The sequence below is a fragment of the Sinohyriopsis cumingii genome, chromosome 7 (assembly GCF_028554795.1).
Source record: "Sinohyriopsis cumingii isolate HCF-2022 chromosome 7, ASM2855479v2, whole genome shotgun sequence".
Classification (NCBI taxonomy): domain Eukaryota; kingdom Metazoa; phylum Mollusca; class Bivalvia; order Unionida; family Unionidae; genus Sinohyriopsis; species Sinohyriopsis cumingii.
Genome location: NC_142967.1, coordinates 49,549,079 through 49,566,869, shown reverse-complemented (window position 1 = coordinate 49,566,869; position 17,791 = coordinate 49,549,079). Strand labels below are relative to the sequence as shown.

The following is a 17,791-nucleotide window of genomic DNA, read 5'->3' as shown; positions in this document are numbered from 1 at the left end:
CATCAGCACCATTTGTATATGATCCTGTGGCTAGACATAAAACAGTTTATCTCAATGGGCCTGGCTGTTGTGGTAAAACAACTCGTGTGATTGAATTATTTCGGAATTTTGATATAGTTGTATTAACACCTACACACAGACTTACAAGAGAAATGAGAGAAAGAAATATTAAGTTATGCACTTATCATTAATTCTTTGGTTGAAAGGGAGATCAGTTGACGCATGAACGACTGGGAGAGAAATATATTCCAAAGATTATTGTTTGGGATGAAATATGCACTGTTTCATTGGAATTTATGGAGACCAAATGGTTTGATAGTGGCAAGTAGAAAGCTTGTTCATGATATACTTCAACAACCATTATTTATGTTACATAAAGAAATATTTGCAAATCTACCAGTACCATTATGTTATCGACCAGCAGATACGCGACGACAGAATATCGACGTTGGTATACCAGGATCGTCAGAAAAACAAAATCTTGTATTAAATGATATTGTTTTAGTTCCTGTCAGTGTTGCTGAGAGCTCGTTACTTATGGGCACAACTCCATGGATGCTAGGATACGCAATGACAATTCATTCATCACAAGGATTATCTTTCTCTGATACAACTGTTTGGATCATCGATGAGCGTATCGAATGGTCAAATTTATTTTATCTCGCAGTGTCTCTAGTCAGAAGTGTATCTCAGCTGCGGCGAATTGTTATAGACTTGACAGAAACTGCTGGTTAATAGCCATGCTATTAATGATATAGTCACAAAAAATAAGCGCGATTTTGATCTTGTTGCTGAATTTATCATGACATTGAAACAACAGCAAAATAATCATTGTGCGAGCTTTAACACATTCATGTTGTGGCAGTACTCAAATAATAATCCAAGACAATTTACCGTATATAGAATTAATAGTATATTTGGTCATACACTCGAAAATGTGATGGTGACCTTTCTTGAATTTAATCGACATCGAGATGATAGTTTACAAAAGTGAATGTGGTGGTAATTGTGTGTATTCAGAAATTACTTGTAATTGTTCACGTAAAAGTCGGGAGCAGTTGAATCTAATCTGAGATTGCAGGTCTACCCGTATATCTTACCACGCTGGTTATTTTATATGTCGTAATACTCCAAATAGGATCAGTCGTTCTTTTTTACCACCTTCAAGTTCACCAGGTTCATATCAATATCTTACAGTAACATTACCTAGTAATGACTGTTTTGAAAAATCATGTCGCTGTATTGGTATCTGTTTTTTATAATCGCATTAACGGGTTTTATAGAAACCGCACGAGTAATTTCATTATTTAATGCAGCTATCACACTTCGAGATCTCATATCTTTCTGAATTATTTTCTTTGGATGTTGATATCCAAATAAAAAACGCTCAGCAAGTGTTCGATCAAATCCTTCACCAACTGTCTGATCACGATGAATTGCAGTATGTCCTCGTCTGATTTTGACATTATGTTTTATCATCAGAGATGATACTGCACCAAGAAATTCCTTGCCAGGAGCAACCTGTAGTAAGTGGCCGTCGCAAGGGTCCTCATTGATAAATTCGTTCAAAGGGAGATACAACTTCAGCTGCTGTTTTAGTTGATAACGGCTCTGCTTCATTATATCTACTTGCAACATCAACGACAGTCAACGCGTATTTATATGTACGTGATTGACGTCTGCCAATTGTAATAATATCCTGTGGTAAAAACAAAATATCTGCTTGATGAACTTCATTACGAGTGATGACTTTCAAAATGTGCATGCTGAATTTGTTTAGGTGGTGGTATGTAAATTTGCCATATTGCCTGTCGTGCTAACCAATTATCAGCAACAGAACGTGTAATATGTGCTGCATCTGCGAGTTTACTAATCGCTGCTCTATTCCTCCAATATCCTCTTGGGCTATAATAAATCGATTCCATTATTTTATAATAATAGGTAGATTAATTAACAGTTTCTACTACTAGTTTACCTTTCATCGCAGATCTTACCAACCAATTAGCTAATGATTATCTGAAAAAAATTTTTTTAATGGAATTAAAGGAATTAATCAACTTCACATCTGCAATATGTCGTTGTTGGAGATCTGGATTTTTATAAGCTACATCATGAATATGACATGCTTGATCAATTGCATTTATTGGATACTCTCCAGGTCTTGCTTGATCTCACTCGTCAAGGCGGATATCAAGTCGGGTTTCAGGACCACAATACTTATATCCTGGAAGATGTTTTTATTCTGGATATTTAGCCCATTGATTTCATTGTAATTTTCCTAATGAAATAGCGATATCACCACCTGTCTTCATACGAGACGAAATATATTTATATTTATTTGTACCACATTTCACACCCATGCCTGTAAGTGGACGCTTTTTATTTGTTTGTTATTATTGTTGTTAATCCACTTGTAGGGGGTGGATGCTTTATATTGAACCCAATATAAATTTATACTATTTATTGTATATGTATAACATGGATGTCATTGATTTCTCAGCGACATGAAAGCAAGACCCAGTCAAGCATCATTCAGCACTACCAAATTCGATCATAGCAAATATCATTAGTCCATCTGGGTCTGTAAGACAAAATTATTACTTAATCTGATAATGAGATGGCCCAAATGAGATAAGTTATATTTAGTGGCTCCATCAGTTGATGATCAGATGTTACGATGTACTAAGAGATTTTAATGAAAATGCAAGATTGTTGGACGAGGATGGTAATGATATTTTTTTTTTCTCACCGCTATTGATGAAGCCCCATCTGTAGATGACCTCAATGGATTTATTAATAATTTAGTCGTGTATGACGACATAATGCTTGACAACAAACAAATCCAGCTAGAATATTTTCTCGAGGCAGACATAAAAACACTGATGTGATTTATGTAACTCAGCGATATACACAAATACCTAAAGTGATTAGAGATAACTGCAATATTTTAGTTTTGTTTAATGGAGTTGATACACACACTCTACGAAATATTCATCAGCCTTGGTGTTCAGGAGATATGGACATGATAAAGTTCAAAAACGTCTTTTATAAGGCACTATCTACTCCACACGGATTGATAACAATACATTTACATGATCATCGATCGCTATATCGTATAGGTCTTGATAAAATATTTGGATAAAAAGGCAGTAAAGGAGACCACAGATGAGTGTCACAGTGGATAAACAATTTTTTTTTAAAAACACGAACGACAAAGATAAAGTAACCGAATTAGAGAAACTCTTGTTAAGTTGGAAGCTTTGTATCAAAACTGGACCTTCCAGCAAGTGGTCTATTCACCCTCTCTGCTGCTGCTTTACATCTTACGTAATAAATCTGTTTCCTAAATAAACAATACCTACCACGCTGGAATCTGATGCTCTTGTGTTCCCCTGAGTTTGACCTAAATCACGAAAATGTTCTCAAAGCTTAATACAAAGTTTAAATGTGTGTCCCACAGCTGAATTCTTTTTTTTTTTTTTTTTTTTTTTGTTTGAATATTTCAGTCTACATTGATAATACCATGGTAGGAATCAATGTTTACAAATCGTATATAGATTGTTTAATTGAATTGAATGTTCTGCAATAAATACAATTATATGAAAAATGTCACATAATTATATGTCAGTCAAGCATAGTTTTTTGCTTCCCTTGAATCATTCTGTTTAACGCCTTAATACTGTAATAAATACCGGTCAACCTATAAGGAAACCTTTGGGATTTTCATTTAATAAGGGACTTAGTATGTGTATAAAGTTACAAAGGTCTATCAGTTATAGTAACAAATATGCGATAATGATTGGGAATACATAACATGTTAAATATTTATGGTCTGAGGCCTGATGACCCACAATAGTAGTATCTCCAACAAGGTAGGTGCATATAGGAGTTCGGGAACTGTAATTTATCGATGTATTAACATTTTATTTATTGCGCTTCGTTAAGCTGAGCAAACGTATTGAATCTCACAATGACCCGAAATTATGTTTTCCTATTCAGTTTCATTTATGGTAAATATAATAAGCATGTAGAAACGCAAAAAAAATCGATTTCTTGAACAGGCATTTTTATGTCACTCTTTTGAAGTCATGAAATGAGTGGTCATTGAAAATATAATGTGTACACTATCTCTACTACTGATAATCTCGTTTGCCACATCATCTAAGTTCAGACTCGTATTTAAAAATCCACTCATATTATCCATAGTTATCCTTTATACCGGTAATGGAAAATAGTTGCCAAAACAAATTTCACTGCATTTCCTAATATCGTCAAGCTCTAAGACTGATATCAATATTATTATCTTGTCTGTCCGTTCATTTGTCCGTCTCTGTTCGTTTACAGGTAAAAAGTTTAGATCTCGATTACGCATCGTGACAAAATACAGGGCTGCTTTACACTCATTGAAATGTCGTCTTGATTTTGGGGTCCGAAGGTGAACGTTAACATTCACAGGGACACAGAGAAGAAGTAAACTCGCTTCTAAACATTAGCTTCCGTTCTGGAATGTAATCTTCGACAAACCTTCTGAATGGTTGCATATTTTTTTAAGAACAATCTTAATAAGTCTTGATATCATAAGTCAAAGGTTATGGTCATTGTGCAAAAGAGTGTCCGAAGATTATGTAAAATGTTGCCAACAGAATTTACAACGAACTCAATTGAGGCACCAAATTTTGATTATGACTTTCTGATATGGGCAGAAAATCAGTTACAGATGTTGGGTTACAGAAAGTAAAATGCTCATATGATTTTAACGCGATAAAGTTATAGCAATGTCACGATGGAGCGTTGTACTGAGTATCCCGTCATCTGTCCGTCGTGATCGTGTCATCGCTCTATCTGTCTTTTGCGTTGTGAGTGATGCGAAATGGAACTGTAGGACCAAAACGGGGTGTTGTAGTTTCCTTCCTAGTTATCAATCATCTCACCATATGCTAAGGTTTAAAACATTCCACGCATCTGCATATTGAGATTCACCTTTAATGATTGAATATGGCCCATTTTGCAGCAATGAATCTTATAATCGATATACATTGTTTGTTGGGATATTACAACGTTAAGCCTTTTCAGCAAACATTTGGACGGGCTGGCAGGGTTCGATTGATTCAGAAAACTTGAAGTTATTTATACAAAGTACAAGAGAGGAACTACTTTTGTATATATGCGCTCTTCTTTTGTGTTTTGCTAATACTATCAAACGATGTATTAAATAAAGTTTCGCTATATGTTTATTTTAGATTCATTATTATTTTGATTGATATTTGTAATTATATTAATAGAAGATCATAGTTTACAGGATTCATGAAGTCAGAAAGCTTTAAAATGTATCACACACTGGATAAACAGCAGGATCGAAGCCGCATATATAGTGTATGGATTTGATTGACTACTGTACATATTTAAACTAATTACTTTGGACTTGTGTGGTAGTTACTTACATTCTTTTCCTAACTGTGAACAAAGCAATTCTAATAAACTGACGTGTGATGACAACTATGTTTGTGCAACGCATCTATTTTCGTAAATTTGACAGTGGGGCTTGTCACACGTAATATGTTCGTAATGTTTTGTTAGAATGACATAAAGTCATACAAATATCTTGAGATAAATACCCTGTTCTCACAAGAGTGTTTGTTGGAAACTTATCAACAAATGGATTGCAGATGAAGTAGAAGCTGTCCGCTTGGAAGGTTTGCATAGAGAGAGAGAGAGAGAGACAGAGACACAGAGAGAGACAGAGAGACAGAGACAGAGACGGAGACAGAGATAAAGACAGAGAGAAAGTGGGGAGCATTACGATTCTATAACTTAAAATAAGTAATAAACAAAATTCTGGAGCAACAAGCTTTTGTAAAATTCCACAAAATATACATTTCCCCTGAATACAAAGTGAAAACGTAAAAAAGGAACAGTCGTATTATGAATTGAATTCCAAACAATCCTATAATTACAAACACAAGTATAAACTTTAGCGAAGTGTCAAAATTAAATTAAATGCTGAAAGTGTTTTTTTATGCCCGTAATGACCGTATGATGGTGTTGTGCCAACAATCTTTTGTTGGATCACAATAATACAATCATAGAACTAAACCCTTAATTGAAATTTGAGTATAAATTCAAGTCTCTATTTCCAAGAATGTTAGTTTATGGGCACTATGTATTTCCAGTGAATAAATAATTTCAATAAATTCCAGCCAATATTAGCTTCTGGACACAACAATATTACAACTGGTTCTGCTAAGATCTTAAAGCACGAATTAATAATTTCTAGAAGAAACGCAAGATTATATAGTCCTTTACTGGACTTCAGGTTACAGTTAGCAGATTCTAAAAAAACTATTACCTAATGGAAAATAACTTTCTAGTAACTTCTTAATGTTTAGTATATAAAATCCAAGTTACAGTTAGAATATAGCCGTTATAAACAAACTGTGCCTTACACAGGCAAATATATTATTCCCAATAGTTAACCCCTACACACAGAGAAAATATTTAGATATGCATGAGTTGTTTACAGAATTGTTAAAAAAAAGATTCAGGTCAGGTAGAAAATTAACTTGATTTTGGTCGTGTCCAATACAATTTCAATTGCATTATCAATGGCACATAATGAAATTTAAAAAAAAAAAAAACACACGAGAGAGAGAGAGACAGACACAGACAGACACAGACAGACAGACAGACACCGTGATACAGTAAGATACAGTAACTAATTCATCATCAGTTTGCTAGATAGACGAAACAAACAATAATCGTTTATTTTTCTTCAGTTGCAAGCTACAATATCTAGGCATCATTGTAAGAGGGCATCACTTTTATCATCAAGACAAATTAACAACGACTGATGGTTTCTGTTCAACGGTTACAGTTCGGTATCGGATTTCGTCCATGTAACGCAGTGGGCCTTTGGCTTCAACATCAGCGAGGACTCCATTGATGTGATAATCTGTGGAAACTTCTGTATCTGTGGAAATATATAAAATGTCTTTTACATCTCTATCATATGTGTCACATTAATCAGGTGAAAACATCTTTGTTCGCAAACAACGGAGGAATAAGCATATCTATCATCCGTCTTCTAAACCTTTGACTTGAAGTTAATTACCTTGCATTTGTAAAGTTCAGGGTTCGATTCCCATCACTCGAATTATTAAGATTTAGGAATCGAATGTTGACAATGTTAATAATTTTGATTACTCATCTAAAGCAAGTCACAAACATAAAAAACAGAACATACAAATGATCTATAAACTGGCCTTTACTGTTTGCAAAATGAGCTCATTCCAGTCCACGATAAGTACATATAAATGATGAAAAAAAAGTTCTTGATTAGATGCGGGGCATCTTTCATACTGCCAAACGTGTATAGAAGATTTACCTGAGATTCGTTTGCAAGGTGTCTTATCTCCATTTGTTACGTCCAGAACATCGAAAGTGGACTCGTTAGAACGCGACTCGAAACAGACGGCAAACTTATAATCTTTCAAGTCGGTTGGTGCGAAGAAAAGTCTTAAAGTACCTCTTGGATAACTCCATGAAATCGATCCTTGCGTGCAGGATGGGTTTACGTTGTATACCTGACCATCTGGAACTCTGGAAAGTATAGCTACGTTCAATTACATCTGGGTTGGAAACAATATGTAACACAATTTTCATTCCTGGGTAGTAAGCGTTATTTAGTAATTGCTTATGCCTAAAAGAAAGTATTAAAATGGATATCATTCCCAACAAACATTGCTTTTGTGACCAGGACAGTGATATTTTGAAAGTTTCCTATTTCCAATGAGAAAACGGGCGAATTTGTGTCTTTTCATTCACATAAAATCAGACAAAAGCAACATATGAATAAAAATTAACATGTATTTATACTAAAGTCTTGCGTATAATTGATTTCATTTATATTTGATTTAATTTAATTGTTTTCAAGTTTTAAAATCTTTTTTATTTTTAATTTCATTATATATCAAAATAATGTAGCTTTGTTTACTAGGAACTCGATACATTTCCAGAAAACAGCTCGGCATTGACTGTTCATTTGTAAACACTTAAAGTTGACCTAGTTCCCGACCTTAATTCAGAAATCAGTGACAGAAGTAAAGAACTTGTTATTTTTTAAAATCTTATTCTTAGAGTAAAATGACTGATTCTTGTCAAGGTCATACTGTGACTACGTGCCTTTATACGTAAATACTTCTCGACGGTTCTGGAAAGATGACCCTCGTCCGGGAAATTGTTTTGCGTTTCGAGTTACTGTATAATCTTTGTTTATAGAGATATGCTTCAGTCGGGCTTCTAAACACTGGGACGTAAAGGTAGTTCTTTTTTTGTTCGTTTGGAGTATTTTAATGTTTATTCAAATTATTTGTTTTCAAAAGGATTAATTCTTTTTCATGGAAATATTTGTGTGCTTATACATAATTCTTGAACAAAGACATTTCATTAATTCAAGTACCGGATTATTGTTTTTGAATAACACATAACTGTAGACATTCAAACCCCACAAAGGATACAGTATATGTCATCGCCTTCCATCTTGGATTCTTTGTAGGGAATCGAAATTGGATTCATTAGAGCATTTCATTATTAGAACTTCTAAAATGTAATTCGTGGATTACTTTGGGATTATTTTTGGATTTGATTCTTAAGACTGTAAGTTCTTATTTTTTCATTTCCGGGGAAAAAACATTATTTGTTATTATTTCAGAGCTTGTTGTTTTCACTCCTTTTGTTACTGTTTATTCAAGCCTAAACACGTAACAAAAGAATTGGAGGCACATCCGGAATTTTTTAATTTTGGCTAGAATATTTCAGAAAACTTTTTGATTTTTGAAATTTGAATTCCCCAATGTTTTGATAACTTTGGTGAAATCGGCAAGCTTTTTCTAAAATATCATCAAAAGTGGAAACGTTTCCTTCAAGTCCTACCCACGAACAATTAGATCTTTTAAAAAAGATGAATTAATTCAACTTGCCAGAAAATACGATCTTTCTGAGGTTGTTGTTGTTGTTGTTGTTATAGGGTTTAACGCCATGTTTCAGTATAAGATAGGCTATACATGGCGGCCAGTATTAATGGTGGAGGAAGAACCCAGGAAAACCCTGGAAAGAACCACCAACCCACGAGAAGCTACCAGCAGGCTTTCTCACATACCCATATTAGCCGAGCCCGAGACTCGAACTCACGCAGACAGAGATGAGATGGCAATGATCCATAACGGTTAGCGCTTTAGACCAGTCGGCCACTCGGGGCCCCTCTTTCTGAGGTAAAGGCTTCCTTAACGAAGCAAGAAATAAAAAGTATTGTGGTCTGGTGTTTGGTAGTAAAGTATATTTTGGATAAAGTGCTTTGGTTTGATCAGTAAATCTGTATCAGACTCTGACATAACAGTGAAGGCATTAGAATTAAAATACAAGCTGAAACTGGAGTTCAGGAAGCTGGAATGTCAGAAAGGTAAAGAGGAAAACCAAATGCATTTACAAGCGGAAGAAAAAGAGAAAGAAATACAAATGCAGTAACAAGAAAAACAAATGCAGTTACAGTATGAGAAAGAGGAGAGAGAGACAGGAAAGAGAGAGAGAGAGAAAAGAAAAACAAATGCAATTAGATACGAAATAGAAAGACAAATGCATTTACAAGTAAAGCAAATGCAATTACAAAAAATCAAATGCAATTAGGTAAGGAAGAAAGATACAAAACAGAAGGAATATCAATTTGCAATGTAGTTTTGTTTACTAGGAACTCGGTACTTTTCCAGAAAATAGTTTGAATTTGACTGTTCGTTTGTTAACACATAAAGCTGACCTAGTTCCCGACCTTAATTCAGAAATCAGTGACAGAAGTAAACAATCTTATTCTTAGAGTAAAATGATTATATCTTCTCAAGGTCATACTGGGACTACGTGCTTTTATGCATAAATACTTCTCGACGGTTCTGGAAAGATGACACTCGTCCGAGAAATTGTTTTGCGTTTCGAGTTAATGTATAATCATTATTTATAGAGATATCTCTCAGTAGGGATTCTAAAAACTGGGACGTAACGGTGTTTCTTTTCTTGTCTCAGTTTAGAGTTCTTTTAATGTTTATTCGAATTATTTGTATTCAAAAGGATTTATTCTTTTTCTTGGAAATATTTGAGTGCTCATACTGAATTCTTGGACAAAGACATTTCATTAATTCAAATACCGGATTATTGTTTTTGAATAACCCAGAACTGTAGACATTCAAACTCTACAAAACATACAGTATACGTTATCGCCTTCCATCTTGGATTCTTCGTCGGGTATCGAACTTGGATTCATTAGAACATTTCCTTCTTAGAACGTCTAAAATTTAATTCGTGGATTATTCTTGGATTATTTTTGGATTTAATTCTTAAAAATCTAAGTTATTTTTTTATTTTTACAGAGCTTTTCTAGGGAAAAGAATGATTTGTTAAATTTTTCAATGCTTATCGTTTTCACTCTTTCTTTTGTTATTGTTTATTCGAGGCCAAACACGTAACATAAGAAGAGTAATACAAAAATGACCACAGAAGATTTATAAGTGAGTAGTTTTTCGATATCACTTTTACAAATCAGCTCCCAAATGTAGTCTCCCATCATGTTCTTGTTTTACTGTCCTTGTTAGCGTAGTTGAAAGCCCAGTATATCCTAGTGGAAGCTATCGCCTTACTCCTCCGAGTACTTTCCTATGTTTTTCCTTGAATTTATCAAGATGAACATCAAGAATATGGACTTTGAGGAACATCCTGCGGCCCATTGTGCCGTAGTGTTTCACCAGAGTCTCAACCAGCTCCAAATAGTTTTCGGCCTTGTGACTGCCCAGGAAGCCCAGAATCACTGCGACAAAGATGTTCGGAGCCGATTTCTCCTTACTAGTGAGCTTCTTGGTGAATTCATTGCCCTCTTTTTTATCCGTGGTCCGACGAAGACACTGGCTTTGATCTTTGCCTCAGACAACTTAAAGAAGAAGACTTGAAGGCTGCCGACTCCTTATCTAGAGCTCTGACAAATTGGTTCATAAGTCCCAATTTAATGTGCAGTGATGACATCAGCACCTTCGATGGAACCACCATTGGCTCCCACTTAACGTTGTTCCTCCCCACAGAGAACTCGGTCCTCTGAGCCCTCGTCGTGTGTCGTTGTTGTGTCATGACTTTTTGTTTACTTTGCTTATACTATTATTTACTTCAAAATTACTCAGTCCTACCTTAACTTCGGAAGTAGAATCAGCCTTATTATTGTATTTAGTTTCGAATTTGGGAGGATTCATTTATTTAATTTATGTAATTGCAAATACTCATTAATACTTCTTGAACTAAATCCTTTTTTGTGGAATTATTATGAATTCGTTCAAGAACATATTTAATGATACCATTGCGATACATCAAGTCTGTTGACAAATTAGCACATTCAAGGCTATTGTCACATCAACATGTTCAGTATTATAATTTATTCGGAGCACCACTGGTAATCATTTCGAATTTCTACATTTGGACTTGCAATAGAACTTTATCGACTGTTTGGGATTTAATTCACAATAGTGTAAGTTATTTTTAATTTTTTTATTTTGTACCTATTCTAGATATAAAAAAATATTTGTCGGATGTTACAAAACTTGTTGGTTTTCCTGCTATTTGGTTTAAGATAATATTGTCACAAAAACTGGCAGAGAGATGGGGTGCTTTAATTAATCAATTAATCAAATTTAAAAAACTGAATTACTAATTATGGTAGAATAAATTTTTCAGCATGTACAGAAATACATATGAGCACAAACTCTGAATATACCAGACTGTTCATTTAGGGGATCATCATGATATTTATGACTAAGATAGTGGTTTTATTATTATTACCATAATATATGGAACATATTTTTGCAAAGAATATGTGTATAAAACAATACCACCTGTTCAATTACTCTGAGTTTAATACAAAATCCACTTCTCCTCGCCACTAAATGGATTATTCATAAGCCTATGCGTGGTTTGATTTTCACTATATAAAGACACCATGCTACTGTTCACTGCATCAAAGTCTGTAGACAAAATGGCATGGATTTTTTTAAATTAGAAGTTATTCTTTCACACACTCAATGCAAATGTTGCATGATACTTATCTGAAAGAAATTGGGCGTCACTATTACCGTACAATTTAGTCATTTCACAATCAGATTACCATCTCCCACCCACCTGTACTGTATTGTACATGGCTAATAGCCCTTAAGCATGAACACGTCAGATTCCACGCTCGAGTGACTCGAAGTGGTGTTTGCCTAGGTTTTCATATTTCCGTTCTACATTGCATATTTTTAAAGTCCATGCCTTCTGAGAATTGTTGTATTATATAAATTTTCTCTTACTCACCCATATGTCCTCTCGTTACAGGGGCCAGGGAAGAATCCAGACTTTGCCATCACAATGATGTGCGGTATAATGAACGAGATACGTGCTAAGGCAGCGTTACAAAACTACTACCAAGCATGTAGTACAACCTTTCTGTCAACCTCTTTACTAACAGTGATTCATTTACCTTGATAAGACTAAGACATTTTTCCTCACATGATTAATAAGCGAAACAACAAGAAAAAGTAACATTAATTCAAGTACGAATAGGTCAGTGCCTAGACCACTTTGTTTCTCTATTTTGATTTCACGTCAAGGTATGAATCTTTTGATTTTCTACAAACAGTTTAAATCTGAGATATATTAGCCCCAACGGGTTTCTGTACTTTTCCTTCTCAGTTATCAATCATCTCGCCATAGCTCAAGGTTTAATAATCACTCACACCTGCTTATGCTTCAACGTGATTCATCTATATAGACTAAGTACAACATATTTTGCATTGATTAATCGTGTAAGCTATACGCATTGATATTGCAACGTTAAGCCTTTGAAAAAATCATTTAGACTCATTAACCCGGATGCATACGATTCAGAAAATACTAAGTTATTTACTCAGTGAAGAAAGGGGAACTATACTGTTTTTTTTATGCAGTCTTCTATATTTTGACAACATTTATCAACGATGCTTCAAATAAAGTTTTGCTATCTATTTCTCAAGATTAGTTATTATTTTATTTTACTGTTTGTAATTATAGAATAGAACATAATATTTTACCGGATTCTTGAAGTCACGAAACTTTAAAATTAAACACATACTACACAAACAGCTACAATTCCGTAATTTTCCATGTATGTCACACACCAAATGCAAAATACAATGATCCTCACTATAAAACTTCAGTCATGAAGTGTATCGTGATATAAATGCGGTCGCCTTACACTGGGGTAGATTACGCATAGTATTACAGTTTCCTACTGTTATTGATTGCATACGAATACACTATCACACCAGGGACTGTACTATTCTGAAACGCTAGAAGAAGTTGAGGAAACGTAACTCCTGGAACTCTCGACCAATTTAAAACATTTATACTGATTAATCAATTTTCATCCAGTTTAAACCGGTTTTCAACAAACAAGTGACAGCTGGCCAGTTTTTGTGTGAAAAACCAAAGACCTTTCCTTCTAGAAAGCGTAACTCATGGGCCAATTGACATTTGACATTTAGTACCTGACGTTTGATCCCAATCCCTAACCAATTATCTTCACCCTAGATTTTTGGTTTCAAAATATCTACTAAACGCCTTAACCACCCAGGCCTCGGATCGTCAACATTTGCTATTCAACCTGGGCCACTTGCCTAAAAAATATTTGTTATAAGAATAAAAACCTGGACCACTGACCCTCAACATAATTGTTTCAGCAACAAAAACCCTGGGCTAGTAATTTCCAAATTTTGTATGAGAAAATCGTGAACCAATGAAAACCAAAACGTTTAATAGAAAACATGAGTCACTTACCCTTGAAATGTTATACGGAAACCTAATGTACTGATTGTAATAAAACCCATGTCAACTGATATTCTTGTCATCAATTTGTTCAAAAAGCACAGATTTTAGTTCAGTATATATTGTTATATTTTACATGTTCACAGACGTATCTTCTCTATCATATTCAACAAAACTATATAATGTGCCCAACTATTTGCGTTAAACAAAGAGAAATAATATATTTCCAGGTATTTAAACATGAACTTTATTATGTTGATTTAATTTAGGCAATGCTGCCTCCATGTCCACTCAAAGACGTTTTAAGCGAACCAATTCTTTCATTCAATCCTAACAGACGGCTATATTTTTCATTGTCAAGTTCTCCTGATTTTGTTAGTATAATTTATGCTGAAATATTATTATTTTCATCTATCTTCTATGTTATTTCTGGTATAGTCTTATTAATAAATTTCAATTTTAATTAGCTTCCTTGGTTCATACAATGACATCTGTAAGGTTAGTACCTTCTAAACTATTTTGTATCTGACCATCAAAACGTTTTTGTAAAATAATTGCATATTAGATCCATCATTTTACTTTACTGCTTCTCTTAAATTTGTAATACAGTTGTTATTCATGTTTATTTCACTAGCAATTGGACTATCTAGTTTAGTATCGTATGATATTTCATTAGTATTTAAAATAATATCAATTAGGTCTCTCAAAGATATAAACCAAAGAGATAATACTATTTCTTTCATTATTATGTTTTTAATTGATGACACGATCACATTAATTGAGCAATCTTTCCATCCTCATTTTTAATGGCAGAAACATCTTTGGGACCAATATCATAATTTAAATCTGCGTAGCTAGAAATAACATCGTTAACTACTCTCAAAAAATATATTAATATGTTTTTATTATTATTTTATTCTTTATCTTTATGTATCGGTTGAGTAGTTGTAACGTTCCTACGATCAATGTTTTCATTTATATTTACTTCATAAGAACTACGTTCATCGTGTAAAATTAATATAAAATATTCTAAAGATCATCTTGAGATTGGAGATTGAAGATTATGCAACTTTAATATAACCTGACATGTATTTAAAACAAAAAAGTAATAGTCTTCAGACTCTATGTGGAGTAACTTTTATGTAGCAAAACGTTAAATCCATAAATTGTTTATATTGTTTGTAGTGTTGAAAGCAGAAAATATAAAAACACTGTTGACATTTATCTTTCAATTCCATAATTTCTAGGAGGGTGATATGGCTCTCCCATTGTAAAATGCAGAATAAAGCCATTTTCTGGATAATAAAAATCAAACTATTATTTCAAAAATGCTATATTTGTTTTATCTCTGTCATTATCAGTTTCGTCCGTGTTTTGTTATCTTTTGTTCTGTATCGTGAAAGTCTCTTCTTAATCGATTTATCCTTTTGTCTAAATATTCAATACTTCCTTGTACCATACCAATGTTACGAATACATTCCTTATCAGTATATAATTTACTCTGTGTTAGATTTGTTTCCTTTCCAACATATAGTTCATTTTTGAGTATTACTATGTCCTTTTTTTTAAAATATTTTATTCCCTTGCCTAAGTTTCGAATCGTTAAGTTGTATCATTGTGTTGACTTCCTCAAAGTCATTATTCTTCTGTAATTAAAGTTGCGATTCTAATGTTTTGCAATTGATAAAGATATTTTTTTAATTTCTTTCACCTCATTCTCCTTGGTTAATATTTTAACATTTATCGTTTGATCAGTAATTGCTAAGCATTTAAAACAGATTTTGCGTATGATTCCATACAAACAGTTTTAAAACTTGTAAACCAATTGACATGGTATTGATGTTTTTGCAAATCAGGCTTGCGCATTTGAAAACTTTTTAGGAATGTAGTAGTTTGTTCTGCGATACTCCGATTAACAGATGTTATTTTCTTATTGACTTCTTCTCTCTATCTTTTTGTATATCTTCGACTTTAATGTCACATTGGTCTCACTTATGTGGGCGTCTGCACATTCAGGGTACAACGAATTTGATTTATCAGATTTTTTTATACAATCCGCTATATCCAGTATCATTCATGTTTACGTTAAGTTTGTTTAGAGTCTGACTTAGTGTTTCATTATTATCATATTTCTCTATGAATTTAAAACTAAAATAACAAGGAACTGTTAATAATAACACAGCCGTTCATTTAACTCAGACAGAAAAGATATTTGCTTGAGATAGTCCAAAGATATGTGTAATTGGTGCACGGTTAAGATTTATAGCGATCGAATCCTAATTTTAAATTATATATTTAATTTGCTTATTTTATCTCTTTTTTATTGGTTTATAGTATCGATGCATTTTTATTTTAAAAAAATGGGATTCTAGATACAGATTTGTTGAAATGTGAAGCCTAAAATGCGAGTATATTTATTCTTCATGAACGAAATAATGCAAAATATTATTTCTACGACTCCTCTTCTATATTATAAATTGCTGACAATTCTGTCAAAAGTAATTTAGAATTGTAGTTTGCTATATAAATTCTGTAATTATTACTCCGTGATACTGAAACTTTATAGCAATGTTTCTGGCATACAATATCTATGTGTTCTTCACTGGTGCCTTCTGGAGCCATTCCTTCTTTGCTTTGTTTAAAAGTACTTACCAAGAAAGTATATAAAATAAATTGTATTGATAATATCTTGGCTTGATTCGTGTGCGTTATACAGTAGAATATAATTGTGTTTATTTTATTGACGTGTGTGTGAGTGTGTGTGTCTGTGCTTATTAATTTTTTTATTATTTGACATATGGTATAGACCATCAACAATAAACTGGAATACATCTCTTAATTGTTAGAGTTTTTCTACACCGCAAATTCTGGCTACACCTATCTCGCGTGCTAAATGGATATATATATATATATATATATATATATATATATATATATATATATATATATATATATATATATCGAAATAACTGATTACTGTCGTGAAATATCTATATCACCCCTCTGAAAACAGCCGAGTAGCGTTTTATGAATAGCGGTTCGTAATACGTCAAAATCAATATTTGGTCTCATATTTATGACTTAGTGTCTCGTAGCTACGATATCGCTGTCGGAATTACGAGATGCTAAGTCACAATTACGAAGGTAAAATATTGTAGCCTGTTTCAGTAACTTTGTATTATTATTTTCTATCCTGTAAAAACTTTTGCATCACCATTTGCTCTGCCGCTCTCGCCGATTCACTATTGGTGATGCACCTTAATTACTGAAATTGAAGAATATTACATCTTTAGTTCCTGTTTATGGTTATGTCTGTGTTCTGGATACAATCATCGCTACAATTTATTTATCTACTTTTGCTATCGTTGTTTCCGTACTCGTTTTGACCGTATTGTGTGAATTTTTTTTTTAAAACACATTGGTGGGAACATCCGTAAAATTGTTCCACCGCATAAATATGTAATTCACCAATTCTTCTATCAAGCAAAAACACGCTTTCGATAGTATACAGTCAATGTGCTTCCTTAGCAAACAATCTCAACTACGCTGGTATATGATGTTCTTGTGTTCCTTTGAGGTTGACCAAAATCAGGAAGATATTCCAAAAATATAATACCAAGCTCAATGGTGTGTTTCATAGTTCATTTGTTTTCAAATAGTACAGACTATGTTGATAATAAAAGGGCAGACTTCAACGTATACAAAACTGTATCGATTATTAAAATTTAGTGCTGTACAATAATATATGTCAGTCAAGCACATTTTTTTTTACTTCCTCAGAGTTAATCTGTTTGCCGTTATAATACACAAAGACAAGTCTGTCAAACCATAATGAAAAGTTTCGGATTTCATGCATTTAGATGACTTAGTATGTGTAGAAAGTCACAAAGGTTTATCAGGTACATTAACAATTATGCAATAATTAATGGTTATA

At 33.4% G+C, this 17,791-nt stretch overlaps 1 protein-coding gene across 2 annotated transcripts; it reads right to left on the bottom strand.

The window, feature by feature from the left end:
* Positions 1-6,720: 6,720 nt before the first annotated feature.
* LOC149795188 (uncharacterized) lies at positions 6,721-12,677 on the bottom strand. Of its 2 annotated transcripts, none has more exons than XM_089964922.1 (3): positions 12,370-12,677; positions 7,523-7,596; positions 6,721-6,967 (listed from the first exon to the last, which is right to left on the bottom strand). In XM_089964922.1, exons 1-3 carry the CDS (start codon positions 12,417-12,419, stop codon positions 6,825-6,827), a joined length of 267 nt encoding a protein of 88 aa, XP_089821048.1. In that variant the 5' UTR covers positions 12,420-12,677; the 3' UTR covers positions 6,721-6,824. The 2 variants fall into 2 exon arrangements, with proteins under 2 accessions (XP_089821048.1, XP_089821047.1); XM_089964921.1 differs by having other exon boundaries at positions 7,382-7,596; positions 12,370-12,539.
* Positions 12,678-17,791: the final 5,114 nt, after the last annotated feature.